Below are 22,170 nucleotides of genomic sequence, written 5' to 3'. Positions count from 1 at the left end.
GACTGACTTTCTCCCTCACTAGAATCCGCAAAATGAAGGAAGCCTTAGACAAGCTGTCACCAAGCAATTGTAGTCAAGCAAAGGCTGTTTCAGAAACATTTTTCTTCTAATGAATTATGCTCCCATTGTAGTGCTGCTAGCGAGTCGGTTGTCTATATGATTTTAGAACAAGACCTTGGTCGGGCAACCTGGCTAGAAAGCCCTTTTAAACATCAGATCAAGGGACATTCATGTTCAGTCTTTTTGATGACCGGGTGAGGAGTTGGTTTACTTCAACGAGTGGGTCCAATGAGGATCAGTCAAGATGGATTGTCCTCCATGTTTTGCTAAACAAAAGTCTGACTGTCTGAGATTACTTCAGGAACTTTTCCCACAAGCTTCTCCTACCCTTTCTACTTCTGATCAGCATCAGAGTGCTTGGAAGACCCCTCAGGGATTGTTAAAGTGCAATTGTGATGCGGCTTATAATCCTTCTTCTATTGAAGTTTCTGTAGCTTGTGCTATCAGGACAGGGACCATACTGGTAATTTATTGTTGGCAGCCAATAAAAAAGACTTCTGTATTCCAGGTTCCAGTCATGGATGCCGAAAGCAGAGCAATCATGGTGGGCTCTGTCGAGGTGGCAAAGATTAGAGAGGGCAAGATTATTTTTAAACCAGGCTGCTAGTGGAATACGTTCGGATATTAAACTTCTTGTTTTGACCAGTGTATGTTTAACCATACATCAAGACTGCTAACTCTTCTAAACATGGGAAAAAAATATATTGAAAGCCTCGCCCCTCTTGGCTGTCAAAGCAGTTTACTATAAATTGATGTAACCACCCCCCACCCCCCAAATATATTGAAAGCCACTGATCCCTTTTTACCAAAAAAAAAAATATACCAATCAGAAATTACTCATAATCCCTACTATTATTATCACTACAAAAGCACTAAAACTTTAGTTCTCAATCATCATCTTCCTCGTCTCCATCACCACTATTACATAAAAGGAAATATAGCAACCAAAAATTACTCAGTCTCTATTACTATCACGACAAAGTATTAAAGCTTAGTTCTCAATCTTCATCCTCCTCATCTCCATCACCACCAGCAGCCTTCTTCGCAGCTGCCTTCTGGTTCTTTCGCTTCACTCTTCCAGGGCGACCACCTCCAAGGGGACTGGTGAGCGAGAAATCAATGTGCTTCTGAGAGTCCACTCTCACCATGAATGATGGAATATTAACTACTTGCCTCCCGACCCTGTCAATTAAGGAGAAAAACCATTTCAACATTTCTTATTTAGCAAAATGTATCTCAGAGCATTGACCATAACTTCTGCTATTTAGGCTACACTTTGGCAATTTGAATTAAGAGCAAGAACAAGGTTAGCTACACATCTTGAAATCACTCGTGAACAATGGCATATAGTAAGAAAAGCAAGGTCTCTCAGACTTGATACACAAGCATTATGAATGTACAACGAAGTAATGTTGTACCAAAGCCCAAGCAGAAGCCAACACCAGTACACATGTTCTAGCTTCTGAAGGAAGGTCTCATTTACCTAGAAATCACGTCAAAGGTCTAATTTACCTAGTTAGAAGCTCACTAACTAGAGAAATCTCATCAAAGGTAATTGCTATACCCGGAAAAAACTTCCTTTTGAACAAATTAGCACCCAAGGTTAAAAGTATCAATACAATCCAATATGCCAGATGGGGCATATCAGACTTTGTAACAGCATGCTATATGTTTTTCTAGTTTTTTTAAACCTATTCATGGGCGTCAGTGTAAGGACTGTCTACCCCATGAAATAGGGTTCTGAAACACTAAAGATTCCGTGTATTAGTGACCTACCAATACAATGTATTGGCTGATATATTACAAAATTTTGGTCCTTGTTAGTGCCTGAATATATCCATTATACCAATCTAATCCTTAAGTTTACTGAAATGGAGTGCACAAGGGAACACCATAAACAATAAACAAGCTTAATGCAATCCATGTAAGTGGGAATTAAAATCATCAAGGCATTTCCCACCACTCTTTAAAATCATTATTATCAAATGAACAACCCCAATATAAATTTCTAGTATACCCTACCATTCCACCACTCATTAAAATCATTATTAGCAAATCAACAACCCCAATATAAATTTCTAGTATCCCAACCACAATATAAATTTCTAGAAGTGGATGGTTCTTGGTTGACATCTTGTCAAAACTGCAACATTCCAATACATCTCCAAACCAGTGTTCTGGAAACTGGACCGGACCAGCCAAACTGTGACCTGGGCCGCTGGCTGGTTTGGTCATGCCCTACGAACCAGAATTCATTAAAAACTTGTCAAAAACAGCTAACTGGCCAGTTTAACCAAAGAATTAGTGAACTGGTCCTGGTTTTATATAACCACCGGTGTCACTAAATAGTGAGCTGGCTGGTTTTGTAAGGTTATACTTTATACTACGTTTCTCTTTTCAGTATTCCAGTTTGTATAATTATCACTGATTTTGTGATAGAGAGAACACATGGGCTAAAAAGAATGCCTAAAACCATGGGCCTGACAACCTATACTTGCAGTCACACACAAGACAGCCTATGAACTCAAACCATTCTAGCAGATTTGGCTACCTCAAGTGGGGCCCATGGATATTAAGTTGACATCATATCAATCAAGGATTTGATAGAAGTTGAGAAAATATTTTACATTTCAATTCCTTTACTTTGTTAGCAATTGTTTCCTTGCTTAGTTACATCTTTTACGAAGATAAATATGTTGTAGATCTTTAAAGGAATTTGATTTTCCTCTATATATGTCATTTATGGGTCCATTGCCCGACTCCATCTCTATGTGCTGACTCCTAAACAAACCTAATTGTGCTGAGTCTGCTGACACCATTAGGCTATTATTTATCCTTACAGCAGGTGTTTTATTGATGTTAAATTAATATTAGTTCAATCTGTCATTTGCCTTAAATTTTGTTCTTCTTTTCCTTGTTTTGGCACAACCTTTCCCTACATTGCAAGCTCATCCATCTAGTTTGATTCCAACTTGATTAGGTCCATTTCAGCAACCTAATTAGCTACTGTTTGAATATGTTCTAAGTCATCTTGATTAATAAATTCCTTTAAACTTGTTCTGATCAAAGAAAATTTAACATCGGTGATTTAATAACCAAATCTTTTTGGAAGTGCTTTATAAATTAGAGGTTATAAGATTTAAAGACACCTAAAAAATTCAATACCATGACCTGTTGGAATTGCTGGTTTATACTTATCAACAAGGGGGAACAAACATAATAACTTATGATATATTTTTCATAGAATAGAATATATATAATCTTAAATTAGTACAAAAACATTTAACAGAAAAGAAGCTTCTCTTATCGATCCCACAGTTCAAACGTTTGATGAAAAATAAAGAAGAATAAAAAGCCAAATCAAACACTTTGAAGTTTCAGCACCAAGTAATTGCATACAATCTTTTTCTTTTTATTCTTTTTTTTTTTTTTTTGAAAAAGGAAAATTGTAGACAACCTCAATTGATCTAATAAACAGTTCCTAGTACAAACATTTTTCAGAATAAACTATAAAAGGCTTTATTACATAATTTAGAAAGATTATGTAATAACCTTTTTGACAAAATAAGCTTACATTAATCTACAACAAATCACAGCCCTATTATACAAGGAATTAAGTATTACAAATCATGTCCTACAGAAGAATGTTTTCCTACCATTTCCAATAAATATTAGAGGTTACTAGGCAATGTGAAAATATGCTACCTAGAATATCATTTACAACAATACAGTTGACAGTTGACATCATCCACATACTCTAACTTGTATTGCACCTCTTGTTTAGGAAGAACAGCCTCCAAAATCCAAATTACCTTTTTAATTTTCCAGATAATATTGGGATACTGATTTCTGCTACACAATGAGGTCCTATTGTGCTTAAACATGCCAAATGACCACACGATGATAAGGATATAGCATCATTGTTGGTGCACCAAAAGCTTCAGCAAGTTCACCTTCACCCTATCTTCATGAGGTAAATTCGTCACTCTTTACATAAATACCCAGAATACCCCCGTCTCTCCAATAAACCCCCTTCTTCCTCACTCGAACAGGGTCGAGCATACCAGCAGCGGCACCTTCCTTGGGAGTGACCGTCAACTGTCAACCGGCACCTTCCTTTGGACTTGTATATATGTATGAGCGAAGTGAGGGCTAAAATTGTCATTTGTATTAATATAAGCACTTATGGGGAAAGTAGCTTACCAAACATCCCCACCTCAAAGTGCTTAAAAACATAATAAGTGATTTGGCAAGTGGGTCACCAAACAGCCTTAAGTGATTGTTAAAACTTAAAATAAGTACTTCTAAAAAGTACCTGTGCAACAAGTACTTCTTTTAACAATCACTTAATCATCAAACATGACATTAATAAGTCTCCATGTGGGTGTTATATGCACACAGACATATATTCAAATATAGAAACAATAAACATTGGATTGAATTATTGAATGTCAAGATGCTTTACAAGCAAATGACCCAAGTCCTATGAAATCAAACTAAATGGCAAACTATATCATCCACACTTCAGATTGAAGCAAAGCAAACAAAAAGGAATAAGAAAAAGAAGGGGCTGAAGAAGAAGTAACAAAATTGGTTGACATGCAAGAACCTACCATCAACAATCAATTTAGTTTAGTAGACTAGTAGTCTGCATGTTCATACCCTACAAATGCATAAATGATACGTCATAACACAAAAGACTCCCCTTGCAAAATATGCTCCTTAAAACTACTGAAAACATGTAATAAGCCACATAAGCGATAACCAATAAAGGGAAAGCAACAAACAACCATAGCAGAACCAAAGAAGATAAACTGGGGAAATATGGTTTCCTCCCGTTAAAATGTTAAATGCGCTTCATACCTGATATGCCTCTGCCTGATGAGCACCCGGGCGTGGTGGATCGACTTGGCCATACCCGACTTGAACACAAGCGTCTGAAGACGGCGCTCAAGGAAGTTCTCAACAGTCAGGGCCAATACATAATCGAGCTTGTTCTGGCTCTCATCCAAAAGCCCATATCTGTTCATCCTACGAAGAAGGGCTTCACCCTCAAAGATCCGGCGGGGGTTCTTCTCGTCGAGAGTTAGAAGCATCCTGGCGTTATTACGGATGCGGCTCAGTGCATACTGAACCCTCCACAACTCCCTCTTACATCGAAGCCCGTACTCTCCAACAAGCTTCAGCTCAGCGTCCAAACGCTCCTTCTCGTACGGACGACGAGGCTTCTTGAAAGTCTTCCCATCTGAAACGATCCCAGTACTAGGGTTTATTTTCAACCAAAATTCAACAATTGCGATAAGAGAATGCCGGAACAGCGAGTACAGATCAAGTAAACCCTATAAAGTCTAACCCTTTCTGTAGTAATTAGAAGTTTTTTGCCAAAAAGAAAAGAAAATTAGATTAAAAGCGCAAAAAATAAGTAACTATGGATATCGAAATCTTACAAAATGGGGATTACAGAACAATCATGAAAAAAATAAAAACCAACAACAAAATGGGGAACACCGACCAAGGGGGGAAAATGGGGAGTGGGGAAAAAGATCTTCAAATAAGCCCAAAGAGATCGAGATACAAGAAGCAGAGTTAGAGTTTTACAATTTCTGTAGAAACTGACGTGCACCATTGCTCCCTACGCTTTTCCCTTCTGGGTTGATATTGTGGAGGGAGGAGCAACAAGGAACTGGAAGAGAAAGCAGGGAGGAACTCAGAAGCAATATATATTCCTAGCTTTAGGGTCAAACTTTGGTATATTGATTATTGAAACCGGATCAGACCGGATGATCCGGACCATGCCTTGTATAACTTGGCCTAGTTTATCCGAACTCCCGAAGGCCGAACCCAATCAATAGGTGTAGGGCTAGTAATAGGGATCGGACTCGGCTTCTAGGATCGGATTTGATCTGGATCTAATTTATTGGGATTTTTAGCTCTCATAATTCCTGGATTTTGCGAAAAGTCTGATTTCATCCTAAGAATAAAAAAAACCATTTTCGATCCCAAATTTTGGTAAACAAGCCATTTATAACGGATCCGCTTCACGATGTTATGTGGCAATTTTGAAGTTTGAAAAAAGTCCACTTCTAACCCTAAAATTTTGAACAGGATCACTTTAATAAAGGGGATGTTTGGAACCATGGCGGTTTTTAAAAAAATGGTGTTATGTCGGATTCATATAGGCGTTTCAACAAATGCCTATGTATTTTATTGTTTGGTTCAGTTGATTATTAAAAAATTGGGCATGCCTCGAAAATCAAGACCCACCGATGCATGAAACGTCAAATTTGGCATTTTCATGCATCAGTAAACCGTTTCCCCCAATGGTTGATTGATGTGTATCCTATGTGGTGCTTACCTGCTAGCGCATAAATGAAAAACGGTGATGAAAATCACCTTACCAAATATCATAGTGTTGCTCACTGCCTACATGGCAAAAACGTTTTTTTTTTTTTTTGTGTATGTGTGAAAATTGGATCTTGGAAGCATAGGCGTTTTTTTTCTTGAAAATTGGTCCCAAAAAGCACCCACACTTCCAAACACCATAAAAGTTAATTAGGCTGGATTTAGAAGGAGTACTAGAGTGCAAAACCTTGTATTTTGTATGTATTTGTAGTGTACATATTTGCATTTGCATTTGTACTCCTTCCAAATTCAGCCTAAGTAAATTAATTTAGGGTCTAATTAAGTTACCTAAAATTATAATTAAATATTTAATTTATTTAATTAATTAATAAAGGAAAAATCGTGATTAGTACCATGTACTTTGGGCCTAATGTCACTTTGGTCTCTGAACTTTAAACCGTAATAATTCAGAATCCAAATCTTCAAAACGTGTGGATCTGGTACAGTCCCAAATCATTTTCTCTTCTATTCAATAAAGTTGGGGTCACATCTTAGTGGGTATTTTGGTGACCCAAACTTTCTCGAATAGAAGAGGCAAGGATTTGAATTATTCATTTTTTGTCGATGTTTGGATTGTTGATAAAGAAATTTAGATGACATCTAAAGGGCATTTTTGTCTTTTCAAATGTCACTTAATAGCTATTTAACAGTATGGTAGTTACTAAATTGGCATGTTTTAAAAATTTGGGTATTGAATTGTCATGTTTTAAAGTTCAGGGACCAAAGTGGCACTAGGGCCAAAGCATAAGGTACTAATCAGGAATTTTCCCTTAAATGACCTTAAAGTATTTAATTAAGTAAATTAAATAAATTACATTAATAAATATAGTTAAGTAAACTAAGTATTTAGATAAGTAAATTAAATTAATTAGGGAAATGAAGTTAATTAAATTAAATAAAAAACTAATCGATCTAAATAAGTAAATTAAGCCAATTAAGCAAAGTTTCAAAAATCAACCAAAATGAAACTACTTTGCCCATTGGTTTCTAGGTCAATGGTTTGATCATTTGCTCTGAATGGATCAACCCATGACATTTTGAAAAATAAAAATAAAATATAATTAAAACAAAATGGCCCAAAAACTATTTACTAGATATAACAACTTAGCAGTTCAACCATTTGGGTCAGTGATTTGTTGACCAAGTTAAAAATTTCGAGCAATCAAACAATTATACTTGGGGGGGTCGAATCATTCAACCTAGCAACTAGTCAATTATCCAGTTCCATTTTATACTTGGCCCGAAAATTAAAAAAAAAATATGACTTGGTCGACAAACTACTTTCCTAGACGGTTGAATTGCTAAATTGTTTAACCTGACAAATAGGTTTTGGGTCATTTTTTATTTTAATCATATATTATTTTTTATTTCCAAACGTTATGGTTTGATCCATTCAAACCAAATGATCAAACTATTGAACCAAAAACCGGTGACCAAAGTCGTTTCATTTTAGGTCGGTTTTTAAAATCTTGCTTAATTGACTTAATTTACTTAGGGTCATTTACTAGAATACCTATAATTTCATAGATTTACTTATACCTACCCTATAGTTTGCATTTTACTAAAACACCCCTTATAGTTTGTAACCTATTTACTTAAATGACCTTTTATTAAGAACTATTTGTTTTGCCATCTGAAAATAGTAGAATGATCACCTAAACTAATTGGAAAATGTTCAAGGGCATGGATTCGTGGTTCTTTATTCCAAAAGTACCCCTAAACTGAGTGAAATTGTTCATAGGTATGGATCCATTGTTGTTTATTCCAAAAATACCCCTAACACTTTTTTTGTATAAAAAACAAAATTGACCAAATAGAGAAAATAGAGTGTTTGTCTGTGGTTTACTAGGAGCAACAATGACATCTTTGTTTTTAGTTTCTTTTGATTAAATTTATTTGAATGGATCATTTTCTATTTTCACCTAATGGAAGTTCAATTAAGTAAATTGATTACAAGCCATAAAGGATGTTTTAGTAAAACACAAACAATAGGGTAGGTTTTAGTAAATTCATGCAATTATAGGGGTGTTTTAGTAAATGATTCATTTACTTATTTAGATCGATTAGCTTTGTTTATTTAATTTAGCTAATTAATTTTGTTTTCTTAATTTAATTTACGTAGTTAATTACTTAATTTACTTAATTATCTTAATTAGTGTGCTTTATTTAATTTACTTAATTAACTTAATTAAATATTGTAGGGTTATTTAATTAATTAACAAAGTAAAATAAATATTTATTTATACTTTATGGTCATTTAATTACACCCTAAAGTAATTTACTTAATTAACTTTATTAAAGTGACCCATTTTTAAACCTTAGGGTTGAAATTCTTTTTCAAACTTTAACGGTGTCACACAACATTGTTTAACGGATTCATTGACTTTTTACTAAAATTCAGGGTTGAAAATGACTTTTTCTTATTATTTAGGTTGTGTTTGTTTCCAATGCAAATGCAAATATGTACCATGCATTTTTGGACTCATCCCGGTTCATGAGTGCAAAGTCGGTTCAAGAGTTAGTATGGTTTTTGCACTCTTCTCAATTGTTTGGAATTTATATAAATTAGGGCACAAATTTGCTGGCATTTGTTCGAAATCAATGCAAACTATGAGAGCAGACATAAATGCTCTAACTACCTAGTGCGCTTTTTCCAATTAATAACCACGAGTCTAGGTGCAAGAAATCTGGACCGTCCATTGTTATGAATTCTAGGTCTCCACCCCAGAATTCATTGTTCAGGCTTTGTTGTCGTGCCATCTTCACAATTCCTCTTCTCAACATCTACTTCATTCTTACCACATTGTATCCAATTCCCCTTCTTAGCATCTAGCTGATGAAATGACAAAGCAAACAAACTCTCCCTTCAAGCTCTACAAGCTGTATGTATGTGGTTGCATTTTAGTTGAGTGAAGTCCATAGTTTTTCTTCTATTTGTTAGTATAAAAGGAAACAATTTCATTGAATATCAGTCCATATATCTATTCATTTGTTAACAAATGAACTTTTGAAACATGGGTTGGATCTCCCTCAGATTAAGATGATGTAGACTATATGGGCAGACCCATATTTTGTTGAATATCAGTCCATATATCTGTTCATCTGATAACAAATATGAGAATGATAACTATATCACTCTATATCTTCTCATCTGTTGGATCTCCTTCCCATTCCTATTCAATCCATTCACATTTCATTTAAACATGAGATATTCTAACACACCCTAAACAATCCATCCACATTTCCTACTCAATCCATTCATATTTCATTGAAGGTACCGTCAACCTTCAAACAATGATACATGATAACAGTTTGCATTCACATTTACTAATCAATCCATTTACAAATCATTGAATGTCATGTCAGCCTTCAAACAGTGAGACCTGATAAATGTAAGTGACCTGCTAACAACTGATAAGTATACAGTGATGAGATCAATTTATCTGATTTGATAATGAACATAGAGGATAGCTACATGAAAACAGATGATGAAATGCGATTCCTGCTATAAGTGATCCATAATAGTGATAAAATCATATATGATAATGATAATGATAATGATGTGGTTCCTACTCAATATAAGTGACTTGCAAATGATAATATGATAAAAAGGAATACATGAAAACAAATCCATGACCATAACAGAAGACAAAAAACACACACACACACACCTAGTGTTTTGTTTAGTTGCATTTGAACCATCCCTATCTCTCTTTTTCCCTCACATATCTCTCTCTCTATCTCTCCATCTATCTATCTATTTATCAATCTCTCTCTCTCTCTCTCTCTCTCTCTCTCTCTCTCTCCCTATCTCTCTCTCATATATATTTATATATATAACTTTCCAAATGATTTGGTTAATTAAACAACCCCCATGCCACAATCCTAGTGAAGAATCCAATGATGCCTCCTATCAAATATGGCCTAATTGTTGATGTGGATGGCTCTGCAACCAATTTCTCAGAGGAATAGGTTGTATCCAGCTATATTTTACAATACTTATAGTATACATCTTCAGCTTCTTCTTGATTGTTATATAAATAATAAGAATTCCCCTTGAACCCAACAACTTGCTTTTGACACTCGAGCCATGAGTCATACACCTCTGGCTTTCTCCCCTTGAACACAACATAGGATTTTTTCATCCTACACACCTCATCATTATGACAAGCTTATGTGAGTACATTTCAAAGCAATAGATAGTTTATGACATACTACAAACAAAAAGATATAACAAGAAAGTTCCATTATATCAATAAGTCAAAAGTATCAATGTATAAGCAAGTACTAAAAATAGTGTTAAAAGCTATTATAGCTGCCACCAACTAGTTAATATGTTTTATCAGCAAGTGCATCAACCCAAGTTATAACAAAAAAGGGTAGAAGTGTTAAAATTCCATTTTCTAAATTTCATAATAAGATAAGGGGTACTACTGCATTCCACCAAAACTAGTCATCTTAGATATGATGGATAGGACCATCTGAGCCCTAAATGGCTTGTCCCTTGCATGGAAAAACTTTGCTTCCTTCGCATGTTCACCTAGGTACCCAAAGACATTGTTCCGGACTTGGATGTCATACCCTTCCAAGTCCATAACTTCCTTCCATAAACGGTTTAAGAAATCCATCTCAGTCTCCACTATAAGTGCATATACTATTCTTTACATTGTAATATTCATTCTGTCAATTACATCAATAAAATCCTGGTTGGGCTTCAGTTTTGATCCATGCACTCTTTTTTTTAGCTTGAGGAACCTGCCCTCCAGTTGTTGTTGGAGATTGATTGAGTGCCATATTCACAGATGAATTCATCAACAGTCAGTGGGGTTGTTGCATTATCATTAAACTCAGGGTCATCCTCTTCAGCACCATCAACATCAGCATTACACTCAGTCATAGACTCAACCCTGCCATAGCCTTGTCACCCATAGGCTGATCATTTCCTAGAACTATTTGCATTTCCTCAAACATCTCCATCACCATGCCTTTAATACACAGTGCAAGTGGATTGGTCCGCATTGTAGATGGCATTGTTACTAGTTGCTAATTTTTAAACATTAATTTAAAAAACCAAATATGCCACATTTACCTTGATGTAATCATCCCAAACAACTAGGTAAGCTATGATTTGATTCTTGGATTCATCCCAGCCGAAGCCACTAGTCTCGAGCAACTTCTTGGCTTCCATGTATATGGGTTTAATGTTCTCATTCTACTCTTAATATGGGGTGTTCTCATATCAATATTGAAGCGAGCAATCATCTCCTTGTATACTAATATGTATGCAGATGTCCGAAACCCCTTATCAATTTTATTACCAAATGCTATTTGATCAGCAAGTAGCCCAATCAATGCCTTGTCCATGGCATCATTCCATCTTACGTGTCGACTTCGATCACCCTTGCTGGACATAATTTGAGAGACAGACAATACATCATTTCCCTTATTGCCATCTTTCCTATTATTGATAGATGTTCCTATTATATATCTACTAGAGACCATCCCTACCAAAAGTATTACATTCCATGCAGTAAATAAATAACACATAGACATGTACATACATTTTTATAAACAAATATTGAAAATACCTCTAGTAATCAACAACATAAAAGCAAGCATGTGCAATACAGAAATGTGGTGTTTAAACAATATTGCTGATATATTAAATTGTCTAACAAGTAAGTCATGGATATCTAATAAAACAAAAAAAAAATTGTGTGTTTTAAACATTATAAGAACAACGATCAACACAAATTGGTTCTAACAATGATGATGTGCAATTAATCTAAATACTACAACTCCCAATCATCTTCGAAGTCTCCTCTAGTCTTGAAACATGTCTGACCCAATCTAGTCCCTAAATGTAGACCACCTTGCTAGTTCATTTCTTTGTAGCCTTGGTGCAAGAGAATCTGCATTGGCACTTTCTTTTACAAATTCATCCCTATTGGATGTATTTTTCCTGTCTACCTAATGGATCCCTTATTGGGTGTACTAGTCATGTGGATCAACTCCCATGATATGGTTGTGAAGCACACAACAAGCTATAACAATCTTGACCTGTGTGTCAAAGTCAAAATGTTGTGTTGCATCAAGAATTGCCAACGCTTCTTTAGAACACCGAAAGCATGTTCCACTGCATTTCTCAATGATGAATGTCTATGGTTGAAAATCTCCCGAGGGGACTCCGGTAACCACCCTCATATCTCATTGAGGTGGTATCTGGTGCCTCGATAAGGTGCTAGAAAGCCTGGTATGTTTCTATATTCGACATCTACTAAGTAGTATTTTCCTATGTTTTGTTGAGTGATCATTGGCAAGATGCGATTAATTAAGATAATGGAGTCCACTATTAGAGTATTAGAAATGATGAAGTATCAACTTAAGTTACTTTATGGGACGTGGAGTTTGCATTCCCTTCGTAGGGAATCATATAGGACTATGGCATCAGTGGCCGAACCCTCCCACCTAGCCAATACATGAATGAATTTTAAATCGAATGTCACTATATCCATTACATTTTGTATTGTTTTCCCCTTCCTACCACGAAACTTGACTTGCTCCACAATGAGCACTTTGTACGGGATATGGGTCTCATCAATTGCACCTATACAATCTTACATTTAACTAAATTATGTTAATTTCATGGTCTAGGGAGGTGTTAAGGTAAAAAGTGTAGTAATATGTTACATACCTTAAAATATGGCATAAACCGGGAGTCATTCCTAATCTCCGATGGTACTTGTTCTCCAGTAGGTTGTATAACCAACAAAAGGTGCAAACTAAATACAACATGTAGGACTTTGTGAAAATATTGGCTTACGGTCTCTTGTGAATGCCTGTAGGTAACATGTATGACATTATTCCTTTCATTATGCCCTAATGTGTGCAAAAACATTGCAACTTGCTCTTTGATAGACATGTTAATGGTTGGCCAAAATCCACTATGGGTAACAAGTAAATGACAGAGGGAATCAAAACATGGCTTTCTCATCCTAATATGAGATAAACAAAATGATTAACTACTAAATATAGTGTTAAGAAACACTCCCTTCCCTAGGCTTTTGACTTCCCACACCCTTCGACTCGCAAATTCAATATACTGTTTGATGATGACAACCACCGCAAGATATGTCATAATGGAAATAATGGCCACACTAATCTGCCTACGCTTGGCCATAGTGTCATGTGTTACCTCCATGTTTGACTGATAAATCAAAAGATTCCATAAAAATTATCCAGTATATTTATGAAAGGAATGGGTCATTATAAAAGGAAAAAGCAATGTTTAGAGTGCTATTACAATGAAAGCACTATTTGGGTATTTTCAGTTTCTAGTAAATTGAAGCCTATTTTGATGTGGAATTTAAAAATACTCATTTAGGCTTGTTAAGTGAATCATAATAACATTAGCAAGTCCATTCACTTGACCAAGTGAATCATGATAAGTTAATAACACAATAGTTAGGCAGCTAAAAAAAATGGTTAGGCAACTCAGATCTTGTGCTTACCTCCATAAACGTTGGTAATCTAAATAGGAACAATCTAGATTGCAAACTGTGATTCCGAAATAGGTGGGCTTTCTCTTCCCACAGTCTAGTTCTGACTAGGGTATGTACAAGGATCATAACTCTACTTGAATGGGGTTTCCAAAGATGGAGAAAACAACAGTAATTAGCTCTCAAGGAAAAGAGTAAGAATTGATCTTTTTATATATTCCAAGATAAGAATTGATTTTTTTTTAATATCCCTGGTCACCCATTGCAACCTAGGTGACTAGGGTTCAAATCTTTCATATTTACATACATACCATGCCTGTATAGATCTAGCAATATCATATCAGAAATCCTGTTAATGATTCTACACATGGTCATTAATAAACTGGTGATTAAAATTTAAGTTCCACTGATCATTTTTTTACTAAAATGTTTTAACTTCCACTGATCATTTTCTTTCAACTTTTTGCCTTTAGTTTGTTGCTTTTTAATTGACATTTTATTGAAATTTGTGTTTGCTTACATTCCTCTGACAGTATTGGCAGCTCCAGCTTCAGTTCTAACTGTAAGCATTAATCACCTACTGTTGGTTTATGAATCAAGTTTCCTCCTGTTTTCTATTGTAGGATGAGGATTATGGAAAATTTATGGTTCCTACTTCAGCAATGCCCCTAGTCAATAATGCTTCATTAATGCATACTTGCATATGTGTGTACATACTCTTTACCTAAGGTGATAATTTATATTTTTCTTTCTTCAAATGAAGGGAAAAATCTTATATCTTTATTGCCTTACTTCCCCATGTATCACCACAACCATTGGGTATTGAAAATTGTAGTAACTAATATTATTCTATATCAGATCATACATGTATTTATTTATTATTATTCTTTCTTAAAATGCATGCAAAACTTGGCCTTCCTCTAGAGAGTAGCCAAAGCCATGATCAATACTAAGTTACTAACATCTTGTTCATATGGATTGGAAGGCCATCCAATAATCTGGCTACAAGGTGTAGGAATGCCAAAGTTGTATTGATTTGCATCTTTACATAGATAGATGATTATAATTGATTTTTACTTTCTTGCAACATGTATTGTTTGTGATGTAGGACAAATAGGAGATCTACAACCTTCAGATCTAGTGGTGGGTTTTTGAGGGTGAAAGAAGACAAATAGGTGATTAACGGTGAAGAATAGGTGGAGAAGTAGAGAGTTTTCTGTCCATGTTAAACTAAATTCAGTAAACCAAACTCTTATTCATTTTATAAGCTCTTCTAAGTTTTAATTAAAATGACCCTATTTGTAGACTCAATATTTTTTTCTTGAAAAAGTATGACATTTCATTACTTTAAAAAGTATTAGCCCATAAGCAATAAGGGACTGTACAATGACAATGACAAAATTTATTACAGATTTGTACTCCTGATTACAAAAAGATGACCATGATCAAGAAAAGAAGAGTATGCATGGCATCCCTTGTAATGGCTTATGCATTGCCATCCAAGAGCATAACATGCCATTGCCATGAACATTCAATCTCTCCCTTCATTCCCTCAAGGAATGCATGGCATTAGAACCCAATACCCTAGCTTGTCCACCAAATGAAGCCATCGGTTTGGAGATGCAAATCATAATTGCCAGGTTCATGGTTTGTACTAAAAGTAAGAACAAGGAAAAAGAAAGGCCCCATAGGGGTCTTCGAGTAGTTGTAGCAGAGACTGGATCAAACCCCATTGCCACCTGGTTGGATGTTGTGGGTATGGGAGATAGGTTACCCCTATTGTGTATCCTCATGAAACCAAATAAATAAAAATATAAAAAAAAATATTTTCAGAAAATAAGAGAAAAGATGAAAACTATTGAACACTTGAACTGATTGAATAAAATAAGCAAAGAGAGAAGTTACATTGCATCATCGAATGCATGACAGTAATAAATCCACCACCAACGAAAATTCAACTAACTTGTTTCAAAAAACAAAAGTTCAGTTAACTATGAAAGCAAAACAAAAAGAAAGAAAAATCAGGGTCATAAACATATTGAACAATCCTACTAAAAGAAACCCAACTAGAGTCTCTCTTTGGTCTTTATTTCTTCAAAGAGCGTCCTCTTATCTCTCTAGATTTGGTTTCTTTTTGTGCTACACACACACATATATATATATATATATATATATATATATATATATATATATATATATATATATATATATATATATATATATATATATATATATATATATAAATTCATAGCCTTGTTAATGAAGGTATCACATATTCAAGAAAATATCTTCATCAAACAAGAAAGATAACATAAAAAAATGATTAATTAGGAAGAAGAGTAACATAGAAGAAGAATTTCACCATACACGTACTTGATTGTTGAAGACAGAGCAAAAGATGTGTAAACTTGGCTAGATCTGATAAAGAATCAACAAAAAATGATAAAAAAAAAAACCTTTAGTAGTCAAAGCAAAATATCGGATCTATGAAGCTCAAGATAGATCTAACATTACCTTGTGTAGATCGAAGTGAAGATCCTTAACCTCCTATCAGATCGATAGGAACCCCATAACCAGACGACATAAAAACATGAAAATAGCAAAACACATGTCAGAAAAAAACACAAGATACTGATCACCGACCACCGACGACCATGCCTTGGTCGGAGATGGAGGTGAGAAAGTACCATTAGAAGGTAGTGGCGATGGCGTAGTAGATCTCCTCTCAACTGAAATTACTATTTTTCTCACACAGTTGAAAGCAAATGCATACCCTAATTACATTGTTGAGCAAAGAGAGCAAGATTGCATCGAAAAAATCGATGCAGCAATGCACTCTTCGATCGATACATTCATGTCAGAAAATATAGTTTTGCACTCATTTTCGATGCATATATGTTTCACAAACAAACACTTGCAAACGTGAACCAAAGTACATAAATACCCCGATTCGACATTTGTATTGCAGACAAACGCAACCTTAGGGTCGAAATTGGCCTTTTTGCAAAGTTCGAGGTTGTTGAAACGAAAATCCTAATTTTATTGCTAATAAATAAAGAATTGATTATTTTTTAACTTTTATATAAAAATAACAATTATTATATTACTTATAATTTCAGATGGATGGGATCAAATCTGCATCTACTCCGATTACATTCAAATTCGATATAATAAATGGAAAACCAAATACCGGATTTTCTAAGTCTCTTGATGGTCCTATCCAATTATACTAAGTGTCCATTTGGGAAGGCTTTCACACAACGACTTTCCAGCTTAACAATGCATGCCCCATAAGGATAGTCTATGGTTTAAAGTATTAACACAATACGCGTATCGACAGTATCGTATCGATACTTAGAAACACATTTTTTTTTAGTTTTTTTTTCAAAGTTTGGTTTTTAAGGAAGCTAAAAATAGGTTTTTTTAATTAAAAAATGTGGGGTTCCGAAACACTTGTATTCATGGCATATCTTTATAAAAACACCACTAGAATCTATGTTTGGTGAAAAACCTAAAAAACCTAAAAATATTTTTATCCAACAAAAAAAAAGGGTATGCGGTGAAACTAATTTTAGCAACTCCTTCATCAAAGGTCAGCCCTCCCGACAAGTCCTAATGGAACAAGGCTGGTCCAAGGGAGGATGGGTGTAGGCAAGGTTCAAAAGATCAATACACCCGATACGTTGGTAGAGGCGTATCGGGTGGTATCGATAGTGTTTTTCAGGCTTTTTTTATTTTTTTTTCAAAATTGGTTCAGGGGGACGGTTTAAGGCTCATCCACCCCTTGAACCGGTCAGAACCCCAATACACCCCCTATAGGGGCATATCGAGAAGCCATCAACATGATATGTATCGGTTGATACGTATTGATACTTAAAACCTTGGGTCTAGGGGATGTTCGACAACAAGCAAAGCAGAACCATGATGTTTTGAAACAATTAGAGGAGGACATGCACGAAAGGATTCTAGAGAAAATCTTCATTTTACCCCACCTCACAATTTTTTATTTTTATTTTTTATTTTATCTTCCAAAACTCCCACTATGATAGAGAGATATATAAGGATTGTTAGACAGTGTATGCCCTTAGCTCCAATCATATTGATGTACTTATTGTCATTTATTGTAAACGAATAAAGTGCATAATTGATTCATGTTATTATGGTGTGTTTCTGTGTAATACCCTTAAACTGGACACTTATGAGACTTGTGTTAGTTTAAAATCTTCATAGTCGTTGGATAGATCTGGGGAGATTTATCCTACCAAGGCTGACATTGATGTACCGCCAAGTGGGTTGGGGTGGCTTGTCTCAGCTGCCAATGTGAGACCTGAGGTACATGCAGTGCGGGTTTTCTTGAAACTTTGAACCAGACCAAATTCTAGTATTGCCATAGACCTTGGAGATAGATGGGCAAAACTAGAATGTTACACCTGACCCCTAGACTCAATTATGGTACTGCACTAGGTGTCATATTAGACTGTCTTTGATATGCCAATCAATGAGATCCTTGACCGGGTCAAAACCTATGTATGTTGGGACAGTCCGAGGATTCACCTGAGTAGGTGATCATAGTGACAAAATCAACCCCTTTGTCGGACAAAGTGAATGATCAGGGAATGCACTCTCTTTAATGGAAACCTAAATTGCCAGCATTTGATTTCAAACTTGTTGAAATTTGTTTTGCAAAATATATTTATATAGAGATATACATATATATTATGGTTTCACAAAATGTTTGCAAAAGGTTTTAATTCCCGGGATCCATATGAGTAGAGAGTGCAACATTGTACCTTATAGCTGAGGAGAGGTCCTCTCTTGTCGGGCAATGTATGATCATTAAGGGCTGAGAGGTTAAGTGTAAGGCCATTGAGGGTAATACCTGATGGGCTAATCTTGCATCTGCCCACAGTCCTTGGGCCTTCAAAAGATGGCTCTACCCAATGATCATTTAGTGTAAATGTTGGGCCCATTAAGAGCGCATGGTGATGGACTCAGGGGTTTACTATGACCTACAATGAATTCAGCCAGGCCTTGTAACAAAGGCTGGGCTGAACCCATGTGGCTGATGTGTAGATCAATGCTAAGGTCACACGCCATACAAAGAGAACCAAACTAACCAACATATAATGGGTTAAGTAAGCAATATGACTTAATGGGCCTAAGGCCCATTTCGAATTGGGCTTAAGTGATTTAATTAAAATGGGCCATTTTGGGTTTATAATCTGATTGGGATTAGTAGTTGAATAAGATAGGTCTTATCAACTTGAGAGTCTAGATCTAAATACAATATTTAGATTAGGAAATATCATTCCTAATCAGATTAGGAAGTTGATCCTGAAAGGATTATAAATAGAGGGCGAACTCCACAGAAAGAATAACATTATTTTCTGTAGTCTTTTCTCTCCCTCGTTTCTTGGTGCCATCCCAGTTCAATCTCCACCTCCAAGAGTGATCAAGAACCATTTTTTATATTGTTTCTTGGTGAAGTTGTGCTCACACTACCCTATTCGATTCTTGGTGAAGAATCCTAGGTTCTTGCTGAAGAACCATTCTTGTTGATCTTGCCTCAACATATGCTGTGTCATCTTTAGTGGAGGCAGATTTGGTATACTCTTTGGGCATGAACACCTACGTTGGGAGTTCCTTTTGATTCCATATTAGGTATATCCCTCTCCCCCTTTTGGTTTCATGTCTGGTCCGACTTTGTTTTAAGAACGAACCTTAAAAATGTAGTTTTCTAAATTAGGAAATACGATTCCCGAATGGGAGGGAAAGAATTTTTTTTTTGAAATTTTGTCCAACCTCCCTGCAAGATCAGACCCGATTTAAACCTACACAAACAGGCATAATCGGTTCTACCCGATTTGCGCAGACTAGGGTTTTCTCCGAGAATTCGGTTCTTAGTTATGGGCGAATGATCTGAAATTAATTTTTTAATTTATTTGCAATATTTATAGAGATGTTCTATATTTATTTCTTGAATTATGGGTTGTTCGTATGGTGGAGATCAAAATCTTTATTGGCGCCAAGAATATGCGCCCCTGTTGCACTATTTTATTCATTCTTGGTCTGTAAATAATTTTTTTTTAATTTTTTAGATAGAATGTATAGGATTTATTCTGATGTAATTAATAGAAGATTAGGTTTTTCAAAATTTTTCATTGGAAGAAATGTTGGAAGCACATGGAGGAGAAGTTTTGCAGAATCAAGTTCAGCCATCTGCGTTTTGCAGATTTGGAACCTGCAATCTACGAACTAACCTTTGTTTTGCAGGGTTGCAGCCTTACAAACAGTCCCCTGATTGTTGTTTGCTGATTCTTGATTGTCTTGCTTTCAACCTTTTAATTTTCAGATCATCTTCTTGAATTAATCTTGCAATAAACACCAAATCCTAGGCCCATTTGACATAGATTGGACCAAACTGGTTGGACTGAATTTGTGGTTCAATAGGGATTGTTCTCAGCTCTAGACTTTTTATAATGGACCAGGGGTTTGATGACCCACTGCAAGATGTAATTCGGCCCTACCTGTAAAACCACAATTTAATTAAGTTAAATTTGCATCAGCCTTGATTTAGCATAAATGCTATATTGGCTTAACTACAAAAGGCAGTTCAACCTATATACCTAGATAATGTTATATGATAATGTTATGGGCTTTAATGGACTGATACAATTTAACCTAATTAATGTAGGGTTTTACAAATGATTAAATTGATTGGATCAATTGTGGTTTTTATTTCATGCATGTAATGTATGATGTGTGATGTGCTACATACATGGGCCATAAGCACTTGGCCCATGTTAATACGATAGTGGCTCTTTCGCACTCCATGGCTGAATGCACATCATTGCCATGGTGTCTTTAAGATCATTGCATCATCTCCTTTCTTGATGGCCCCACATTAGATTCCTCTCCAAGAAGAACTGTGCGGAACCCTAGCCGTTTAGGGCCCATCTGAAACTGACTCTAAGAAAGTCAGTGGAAGCCACTTTGGTTTGACCTACATAAGAACTAGGGCGTAATTATTCGTTCCCTCCAGTAAAATATAAGTGCATGTGATAGGGAGATTCATATGATGAACTGTCTAAAGGCCCTACATCATTAGCATGAAGATGAGTTCTTCAATAATGAGGAGATGCACCATCAAAATTGGGCTATCCATTTGTTGTTGGTTCTATTGGATTGTTTCATAAGATGATAGGAGAGTCATAGACCGATGTGAGAGAGGCCTATCCTAAAATGGAAGACTCTCTTACATTACCTTAGCGTTCACGAATATGATGGGTAAGCACTTACTAGACAGAAAGGTTTAACCTAAAATGGCAATGAACCTTGTCTGATATAGACCAAAGGGAAAGCTCATAAGATGAGTGGATATAATCCTTCACAGAAGGTGGTGGGGTTATGCAGCTGAAACAGTTGGCTCCATGCACTGTATGTGATTTCCCACATTTCCAGAGGCATACTTCCTAGTATTCGTCACTAAGATAGGAGAAAAATCTCAGAGATGAACAAATGAAAATGGAACATAGATTAAAGTCATATCTATGTAGTAAACATGAATTAATTTAGGTTGTGGACTAATAATCTGCCTTGCTTTTTATAAGAAATGGCAAATGAACAATTTGCCAAGTTGTTTGATGATAATAAGCTTAAGAGCCCAAACTATGTTGACTGGTTCCGAAACCTTATGCTGGTATTAACGTCCGAGAAATTGGACAAGGCTGCTAAGAGCCTTACTCTGGATCGTCCGGGTGATAGGGCTTTTGAGGCACGCAGGAAAGAGTATCAAGAATGGGAAGAGAAGAATTCTCTTGCCCGGTGCTACATCATAATCACCCTCGACAATTCAGTACAGAGACAATTCGATTAGATTGAAATGTCCAAGGATATCCTAGATAGTCTGAGAACCATGTATGAAAAGTAGAACCGTTCTACTCAACAAAAGGTCTTAAAGTTGTTTATGACCGCTAAAATGACCGAGAGCCAAATGGTTCACGACCATTGTCTTAAGATGATGGGTTACATTAATGAACTGGAGGCACTCGGGTCAAGGCTAGATCATGTCACCAAGGTTGATGCCATCATAAACTCTTTGCCTCCCTCCTTCAATCAATTTATCATGAATTACAACATGATTAAGCTAAATGTTAGCCTTTAGGAACTCAATGATATGTTGCAGAGGGCTGAAAAACTAATAAAGAAG

The 22,170-nt window shown here is 35.7% G+C and overlaps 1 protein-coding gene across 1 annotated transcript; it reads right to left on the bottom strand.

Annotated features, from left to right (window-relative positions):
- Positions 1-893: 893 nt before the first annotated feature.
- Positions 894-5,752, bottom strand: LOC148848405 (small ribosomal subunit protein uS4y-like). The gene is made up of 3 exons (XM_088951921.1): positions 5,659-5,752; positions 4,924-5,305; positions 894-1,242 (listed from the first exon to the last, which is right to left on the bottom strand). The coding sequence occupies exons 1-3, from the start codon at positions 5,684-5,686 to the stop codon at positions 1,059-1,061; spliced, it is 594 nt and encodes a 197-aa protein (XP_088808047.1). The 5' UTR covers positions 5,687-5,752; the 3' UTR covers positions 894-1,058.
- Between the last annotated feature and the right edge of the window lie 16,418 nt (positions 5,753-22,170).

Source organism: Nelumbo lutea, chromosome 6, assembly GCF_056320005.1.
Source record: "Nelumbo lutea isolate HS-2025 chromosome 6, American lotus-T2T, whole genome shotgun sequence".
In the NCBI taxonomy this organism is placed as follows: Eukaryota; Viridiplantae; Streptophyta; class Magnoliopsida; order Proteales; family Nelumbonaceae; genus Nelumbo; species Nelumbo lutea.
This window is presented reverse-complemented; position numbering and strand designations above follow the sequence as displayed.